General features: G+C 51.4%; 1 protein-coding gene across 1 annotated transcript; it reads left to right on the top strand.

Annotated features, from left to right (window-relative positions):
• The first annotated feature begins 441 nt into the window (after nucleotides 1-441).
• Nucleotides 442-8,036, top strand: Ceacam19 (CEA cell adhesion molecule 19). The gene is made up of 7 exons (XM_038341084.1): nucleotides 442-496; nucleotides 1,270-1,638; nucleotides 4,739-4,889; nucleotides 5,030-5,076; nucleotides 5,490-5,575; nucleotides 7,344-7,397; nucleotides 7,983-8,036. The coding sequence occupies exons 1-7, from the start codon at nucleotides 442-444 to the stop codon at nucleotides 8,034-8,036; spliced, it is 816 nt and encodes a 271-aa protein (XP_038197012.1).
• The last annotated feature ends 1,035 nt before the right edge of the window (nucleotides 8,037-9,071 follow it).

The raw sequence follows: 9,071 nt of genomic DNA, 5'->3' as shown, positions 1-9,071 counted from the left end.
TAAAAGAAAAATTAAATAGGGTGAAACACACCACAGATAAAACATCTCGGCTACTCACTGACTCCCTAGTTCCCTGAACTTCAGTTTCCGGGTCCAGGCTTCTGCGGGAGGGAAGGTCGTGGGAGGAGGGATTGCTCAACCAGAGGCAACATTGCAGTTTCAGGTAGCCAGCCATGCTGAGAATGGAGGGGCTAGGGAGGAGGCCTGGGAAGTCCTCTGTCACCCGGGAAGACAGGTCCAGCCAGTGTGAGCGCGTCTTCCCGGGGGGAATGGGCGGAGACTCGGAGCCTGGGAGACAGACTGTGGAAGGAGATGCTGGGGCTCTGGGACCTCGCAGCCTGACTGTGTCCTGAGGCTGCCTCCGGATGCCCAACTGGACTTCAAGCTCCAGAGAGCCAGCCTGTGGCTCTCACTGACTTTGACCTCTCTACAGAAAGCAAGATGGAGATTAATATCCGGACCACAGGCAGCTTCTCAAAGGGCTTCCTATTCTCAGGTAAGAAGGGAAAAACCTCATAGGACCAAGGGACAAGAATGAACAGGATAGTAGAATCCCATTTCCACCTAGATTTCATCTATGGGCTGTGGGGGTAGGAAATTGTGTTTGCTTCCCTACTGGGTTCTAGGGAGAGAGGTGGGGGACTAGAGACAAGCCGGATTGGTGGTGAGTCAGTCTCACCTAGGATCCCAATGTTTGGAAGGTAGACCATCCTGAACTACACAGCCAGTTCAAGGCTAGCCTGGTATACTTGGAGACCGTTTCCCAAACCAAAATCTAGGGAAGAGCCAGGCATGGTAGTGTATATATATGTAATGGCAGCAATTTGGAGCCTGAGAAATAAGGGTCACAACTTGGAGCTGGACTAAATAGTGACTTCCAGGCTAACCTAGGCTATATAGTGCAAACTTGACTCAAAAAAGAAAACCAAACCAAACAAACTAAAACCTAGGGAATTTTAGGCATGAAATTTTATGGTTGAATGAGTGAATTCAGAGGGTCCAAGTGTTTAGAGACAGACCACATAGCATCTCAGGGGAAAAAACAAAAACAAAGCAAAACAAAAAAACCTCTTCTGCCAGTGGGGTGGCAGATCTGTGGCATCTGTGCCTGTATTCCTATTCCTACACCCAGGGCAGACATCACTAATCAATTTCATCATTGAGTCCAGTGGGAAGCCCTCTGAATCTTTGCTTCCAGTTGAGAGTCTATAGTGAGGAGGGTTTTGTTATCTGTGCCCGAACTCAGGCCTCCTCTGTACCTCCCTACAGCCTTGATCCTGTCTCTCTGGCTGCCCCAAGGCTCCCAGGCAGCCCTCCACATCCTAAAGACCCCAGAGAAGCCCCAAAAGAACCAGGACCTTCTCCTGTCCCTTCGTGGTGTCCCTGGCACCATCCAGGACTTTATCTGGTACCTGGGGGAGGAGACAAATGGCGGCACAAGGCTGTTCTCTTACATCCCTGGACTACAGCGGCCCCAGAGGGATGGCTACGCCATGGGACAGCGAGACATTGTTGGCTTCCCCAATGGTTCCATGTTGCTGCGAGGTGCCCAACCTTCAGACAGTGGCACCTACCAAGTGGCCATCACCGTCAACCCTGCCTGGACATTGAAGGCCAAGACTGAGGTCCAGGTGGCTGGTGAGTGCTTGCTCCAGATGGCTGTGGCGGGAGGAAAGCCATGTGCAAACACCATTTCATTGACTTCCTCATTAATATGCACAATGTGCATTGATTGAGCGCCTACTGTGTACCAGACCACGGATCTCCCCGGCCCTAAGGAACACCCCATTTCATTAGTTCTTCCCATATATTGATTATTCCCATATTTATTGAGCACCTTTAAAAAAAAAAAACCTGGCTCAATTTTCAAGCCAAGTGTTGATGTTGAGGCTCCAAGTGAAGGGCTAGGGGACAGGGCAGGGGACAATACTGGCATCTACCTCTTCTAGGGAACCTTACCGGACCAAGTATGATAGTAAATACTTCCACAAATCAGGCTATTAGGTCTGGCGTCTCAGAGACGTCAGACAGCCGCTCTGGTCTCACTACTGCTCGCCACTCGTAGGACCACAGACGGTGGCAGAACCAGAGCCACCCCTGCCTGAGGACCACTACAATACAGTAACTTTCCCACTTAAAGAGGCTTCCTGGGGCGTCACCACTGCTGTATTATTTTACAGAAGGGAGAAACTGAGGCACAGTGAGGCTATGATTTGCCTGCTCTGAAAATTAAACAGGCTGACATGACACAGGAAGGGGGGGGTCATTAGAGCGGTCTCTAAGATGACCCTTAGTTAGGTGTCACCCAACACTGGGGAGGCTGAGGCAGTGAGGGTAGAAGAGATTCTGAGCCAGCCTGGGCTACATAATGAGTTTCAGTCAAACTGAGCAACCTAGCAGGACCATGCCTCAAAAATGTCAACAGAATAAGCAAGATGGCTCAAGTGGTAAAGGCACTTGGTGCCAAGCCCGACAGACTGATTCTGATCCCCAGGACCCACGGTAAAAGGAGAGCGCCAACTCCCAAAGTTCCTCTTTAACCTCCACCCGCAAGTGCACGCAGACACATGAATAGATAAATAAACTAATGAAACAGGAAAGATAGGCATGCTTGGGTTTGATGGTTCACAGAAGGACCATATGATCTTGGTGCTCCACAACTGAGCCACACCCCAGCCCCTCACTGGGGGATTCTAGGCAGGGGCTCTACCACTGAGCCATATCCTAGCTCCCTCAGATGCTGCTAACTCTATCCATGCATAGACACAGTGTCACTGATGTGGCATTGTTTTGATAACAAGCCAGTCAGTGTTCCATATTCAAAAAAGAGCTCTAAACCAGGCAGTGGTGGCCCACACCTTTAATCCCAGCACTCAAGAGGCAGAGGCAAGTGGATCTCTGTGAGTTCAAGGCCAGCCTGGTCTACAGTGTGGGTTCCAGGACAGCCAAGAATACACAGAAAAACCCTGTCTCAAAAACAAAACAAACAAGAAAACCAAACAAACAAAAGAAAACGAGAAGTTTTAGACCCTCCAGCTTCTCAGAATAACTAATCCTAACACAGAAAAGGTAGGAGTAGAAGACACTGTTTCCATCTAGACTTTGGAAATTAAAATGTTTCACAGTCTCAGCTGCTAAACTAACTATGGACAAGAAAAGTAGCAATTTGTCAGAGGGAGACAATTCACCCGGAGGAGTATGCTCCTGTCTGATGGACAGGAAGAGCTAGGGAAGGGAACACCTTAAACATCAACCCAGGACCTTAATCCCTGCCTGGGTTGAGATGTGAGGTTAGCCTGATAACTGATGCAGGAGGATGGAAAGTCCAAAATCAGTCTGAACAACTTATTGAAATTCTGCCTCGAAAGTGCAGAAAAGGGGAAGGGAAGGAAGAGAGGAAAAAATAATTGATTTATTTTTCAAGACAGAGTTTCTCTGTGTAGCCCTGGCTATCCTGGAACTCACTTTGTAGACCAGGCTGGCCTCGAACTCAAGAGATTCCCCTGCCTCTGCCCCCCAAGTACTAGGATTAAAAGTGAGGGCCTCCAAGCCCAGCAAAATGATTGATTTTTTAAAAAGATGATTTACAGAACTCTCGGACAGACGGCTCACAGACAAGAGCACTGACTGCTCCCCCAGAGGACCCAGCTTTGGTTCCCAGCACCCAGTGGCACCTTACAATCAGCTAGAGCTCCAGTTCTAGGGCATCCAATGCGGTCTCTGGCCTCTGCAGGCACAGGGCAGGTACATGGTAAGCAGGCATACATGAAGGCAAAACACTCATACACATGCAGTAAAAATTTTAAAAATCAATTATCATAGGCTGCAAATGTGGCTCGGTTAGCAGAATGTCCCCAGCGCACACGAAGCCCTGGGTTAAAGACCCAACAACATATAAACTGCATGTGGGGGCTGGAGAGATTGCTCAGTGGTTAAGAGCACTGGCTGCTCTTCCAGAGGAACTGGGTTCAATTCCCAGCATCCACATGGTGGCTCACACCTGTCTGTAACTCCATTTCCAGGGTATCTGACACCTTCACACCAATGCATGTAAAATGAATTTAAGCAAACTATTTTTTAAAAAAGAGAAACTGCACACAGTAGTGCACACCTGTAATCCTGGAAATAGGCAACTCCTGGAGGCAGAAGGATCCCTGGGGTTTGCTGGCCAGCCAGCTTAGCCGGGGGTGAACTCCAGGCTGAGTAGGAGACACCATCCCAAAAAACAAGGTAAAAATTGATTGAGGAAGACACTTGACATCAACTTCTGGTCTTCAACTGCATGTACCCACAGGTAAACACATGCACACAAACACACACACACACACGTGTGTGTGTGCATGGACAAACACAAAGAAGGTCAAGATCATCCTTAGCTATATAGTAAAGTTGAAGACAGCCTGGACTATATGAGACCCTGTCTCAAAATAATAACCTTGAAAAATGTTAATTTACAAAAATGGGCTGGGAAAATTTAGCTCAGTAGCAGAGCCCCTGCCTAAAATCCCCCAGTGAGGGGCTGGGGTGTGGCTCAGTGGTAGAGCCCCTGCCTAGGATCCCCCAGTGAGGGGCTGGGGTGTGGCTCAATGGTAGAGCCCCTGCCTAGGATCCCCCAGTGAGGGGCTGGGTGTGGCTCAGTGGTAGAGTGGATTGTCTAGCATGCATAGCATGGCACTATATAGTAAATAATTAGGTGAGGACAGACAGAAGCCATCACTGATACAACCCTCTCTCCCAGATACACGTGAATACTCACTCACATCCCATCTGCCTGTCAATGCTGGGATCATGGCTGCTACCATCATTGGGAGTCTTGCTGTGGGCTCACTGCTTGTAAGTGGCATTGCCTACCTCCTGGTCACTCGAAGATGGAAGGGCAGGAGCCCCAGGTACAGGTCCCAGATCTCTTCCCTCTCCTTCCCCTCTAGGTGCCCTGTCTTCCCCAGGCAGGGTGAGGGTCAGGTAGTCTCCAGGTTCTCAGGGTTCCCTTCCCCACCCCAGTATCTCAGGGTTTTTCTATGTACCCCAGGATTGCAGCTACAGAGCAGCCGGAACTGAACACTATTCCTGAATCTGGTAAGCCAGGAACACGTGTCTTTCTGTATCACCCACCTGCAGGCCTCCAGTCCCACATGTAATCAGAGTCCACTGGGACCCTTGGACTCACTGAGGGGACCAGAGACCCCTCCTAAGCTTCCAGGGTTATAAGCCTCCCATAGCTCCCCCAGTGTCAGGGACAAACTTCCCTTTCGCTGGCGTGCTTCCCCGGTTCCTCACTCTCTAGACAGTGGGCCCTCTTGCCAGCCTCTGGCAAGCATCCCTCCAGCATCAGCCCAGTTTGCACTTCTCACTGTCTCAGATGAGTCCTCCCTGATGTCCAGGGTGGTCAGGCACCTGCTTCTACGTGCCTACAGCTGCCCCACCCCCGCCCCACTCCCAGCCCCACAGGAGCCTTCTGTCATTGGGGTACCCTTCCTCCTCTACTTCAGGTGACAGCAACGTCTATGAAGTGATGCCATCTCCAGTCTTCCTGGTGTCCCCCATCAGAGACACAGGGCCAGTGAACCCAGCCATGGTGAGTCTGTCCCCTTAGAGCTTGCTTCTCACAAGGCCCCTTCCCAGAGTTGGCCATGGAGGTTGGGTACCTAGAAACCATGACTCTCCATGGAGAGAGATCTCCAATCCACTCTTCCTTCCTTTCTTCCTTTCCTTCCTTTGTGTGTGTGTGGAAGGGAAGGGGAGGGACACGTGCCACGGCACGACATGAACACAGAGGTCCAAGACAGCTTGTGGGAGCCAGTTATCTCTGTCCACCATGTGGGTGCTGGGAATCGAACACAGATCATCAGGATTAGTGACAAGCACCTCGCCCCACGGAGCTGACTCCCCAGCCCCTCTCTCCAGTGCTGTGTATCTCTTCAACCCAGATAGGGTCCAGTGACAGCCAAGGCAAGGATTCCATCCAAGTCCAGCTAGTGGAGCAGCGAGCTTTCTGAATTTACTCCCAGGGTGTGGGTGATCCTGGAAGTCACACATGGCAGGTGACAACTCAAGAAAACCATACGGTTTGCAGGCAGAGGCACCAGAGGACCATGCTTCCCTAGCAGCCCGCTTCCCTAGCAGCCTGCTTCCCAGCACCTGAGCACTGGGAACAGGAGAGTCAAGAATTCAAAGTCAGCCTCCAAGCTTGAAGTCAGCCTGGGCTAAACTGAGACCCTGTCTCAAAGGACAGCAAAGTAGGGGAGAGCTGGCTGGAGAGCTGGCTCAGCACTTGCTTGCTACTCTTGAGGACCCAAGTTCGGTTCCCAGCACCCGCATCAGGTAGCTCACAACCAAATTTAACTCCAGCTCCATCAGACCTAATGCCCTGTACTGGCCCTCAGTGTGCAACCTCATGCACATGACACACACACGCACGCATGCACACACGCACACCACACACACACAATACATACAAACAGACACACAAACATAAACACATAAACACAGAAACACAGACATAAACACAGAGACACAGAAACACACATACACACACAGAGGCTCACACAAACAGACACACAGACACGCAGATGTACACATACACACAGAGACACAGAAACACAGACATATATACACAGAGACACAGACACATGGCACACACACACAAATGCGCACATACACATACACAGAGAGACAGACAAACACACCAATATAAATTAAAGGGAATCTCTAAAATAAATCAGGAAAACGCAGTCAGGAAATGGCTGTGCAAGCAAAGGCTCTTGCCCCGCTAACCTGATGACCCGAGCTCCCTCCCTGGAAACCACAAAAATGCCAGAGAAAATGATTCTACAAAATCCTTGCCGTGCCGTGACACACACCCCTACATACAATAATATATTATTTTATTTTTCCAAGACAGGGTTTCTCTGTGTATGTAAATTCTGGCTGTACTGGAACTCACTCTGTAGACCAGGCTGACTTCGAACTCAGAGATCCCTGCCTGCCTCTGCCTCCCAACCGCTGGGATTAAAGGTGTACGATACCACCATCCAGCAATAATAATATTTTTAAACGACAGAGACAGAGAGAATGTAAAAGGCAAAGGCTAATTGTTTAAACCCCAGTGTGGGGAAGAGGCTAAGCATTAATGGTGAAATTGTCCAGCCCCTGGGCACCCCAAAAGCCCTCATGTCAGGCCAACCACCTAAAGTGCGTTGACCTGCAAGGCGTGGGTTCCCTGTACTCAGGGGCCTCATAATCCAAAGGCCAGTGGGGACTCAAGACCAGGCATGTACATCATAACATCAGCAACAAAGGTTGGGGGGCACGAGGCACCCCCTCACCTTACCCCTCCCTTGCAGAGCCTGCCTCCACTCCCATCCCAACAACCACAGCCTGAGAACCAGTACTACCAGGTATGGACTGGGGAGCAGGGGGGTTCAGATGGCCATGGATAGGGACTCCTCCTTCCCCCCAAGGAAGCTCCCCAGGGAAACCTGTTTCAGGTTCCTTGAGAGTGACCAACCCCCTGAACAAGCTCCTTCCTTACCTTCCTGTGCCCGGGCCTCCTCCTCTGTAAAAATGATCCAAAGCTTCAAATCTCTCCGGGGGGGTGGGGGGGAGGGGCAGAGTGGGAAAGGAGATTGCTCGGGGTCACACAGCAGAACAGGTCATGCCTCCATGGAGCCCCACTGCATGATGGGATTCATTTCTGGACTGGCTCTCAAGTTTCTCCAGTTCCTTCCTGGGGACCCCTGAGCTCTGTCTGTCTCCATGGATGATGTTTCTCTGCTCTTCTGGGCTTCCCCTCTGCTCCTCCCTCCCCCTCTGTGTCTCCCGTCTCTTCAGCGTCCCCTTGTCCTCCTCCTCGGCACCTCCCACCACGTCCTTCTCCATGTCCTCAGTTCTCACTCTATCCCATCTCGGTCTCCTGGTTCCATTCTCGGCCTGTCATATTCTGACCGGCCCCCACGCCCACCCCATCTCCCTCCTCCTCCTAGGACCTGCTAAACCCCGACCCAGCCCCGTACTGCCAGCTGGTGCCAACATCCTGACGGGCTCAGGGCCAGGCCTGCCCAGAAGACAGAACTCTGCCTTCCCCTGACCGCAGCCCTCAGGGCCTCACACTTGCGGGAAAGACGCACGCGACACCCACAGGCCAAAGCTGTGGGAGCCGGTAAGATAAGCTCGCCAGAGACCCAGCATCACGGGGCACGTGACCCAAGGCAAGGGAGACTGACAGCCCCAGCTTCCGGGAGTCCCAAGAGGTTGTGCCTCTTGCCACCCTGCGGCCACCTACCCAAGAAAGCAGGCTCCCGCTTCGCCAGGGCCAGGGTCCCCATTCATGGAAGAAGGTCTCGAAGATAACTCCACCATGAAATCCCGTGGTGGCTCAACCAGTTACCCGGAAGTCCTTTTCTTGGGGGAGAAAACACTACCAGGAAGACGCTGGAGGAGAGGTTCTCAACCTGTGGGTGGCAACCCATGGTGGGATTTGGGGGAGGGGCACCCATTCACATGGAGTCGCCAGAGCAAAAGCAGCTGACCTAAGAAGATAGCCCTGGCAAGTTGCCAGACCTCAAAATCAGCCACCCAGAGGACTGGGACACCTGCCTAGAACCCGCCAGTGAGGGGCTGGGGGCGTGGCTCGGCAGGTAGAGTGCTTGTCAATCATGCGTGTAAGACCTGGGCTCAATCCTCCGTACCACAGGATTAAAAAAAATCAAAATCGGGGCTGGAGAGATAGCTTAGAGGTTAAGAGCACTGACTGTTCTTCCAGAGGACCTGAGTTCAATTCCCAGCAACCACATGGGGGCTCACAACCATATATAATGAGATCTGGTGCCCTCTTCTGACCTGCAGGGACACATACAGGCAGAACACTGTATACATAATTAAATAAGTCTTTTTAAAAAAAATCAGAAATCATTAGCCACTGGGAAGAGATGGCCAGCCCTGCGCTAGGGAATGGGAGAAGGAAGACTCTAGAAGCTTGAAAGCTCAAGAAATCACACTCCACCCACCTTGCGCCCCAGCCGCCAGAGGCACCCAGCCCTGTGTCCTCTGGGACCAAAAAACAGTGACAACCA

This window comes from Arvicola amphibius, chromosome 8, assembly GCF_903992535.2.
Source record: "Arvicola amphibius chromosome 8, mArvAmp1.2, whole genome shotgun sequence".
Classification (NCBI taxonomy): domain Eukaryota; kingdom Metazoa; phylum Chordata; class Mammalia; order Rodentia; family Cricetidae; genus Arvicola; species Arvicola amphibius.
The sequence above is the reverse complement of the archived record's forward strand: the minus strand, read 5'-3'. Positions and strand labels throughout refer to the sequence as shown.

Excerpts from the sequence above, each read along its gene's own strand:
- Ceacam19 (XM_038341084.1), top strand. The coding sequence starts at position 442 with ATGGAGATTAATATCCGGACCACAGGCAGCTTCTCAAAGGGCTTCCTA. Across the intron at positions 1,639-4,738 it reads GACTGAGGTCCAGGTGGCTG|ATACACGTGAATACTCACTC; the intron begins GTGAGTGCTTGC and ends CCTCTCTCCCAG. Across the intron at positions 7,398-7,982 it reads CTGAGAACCAGTACTACCAG|GACCTGCTAAACCCCGACCC; the intron begins GTATGGACTGGG and ends TCCTCCTCCTAG.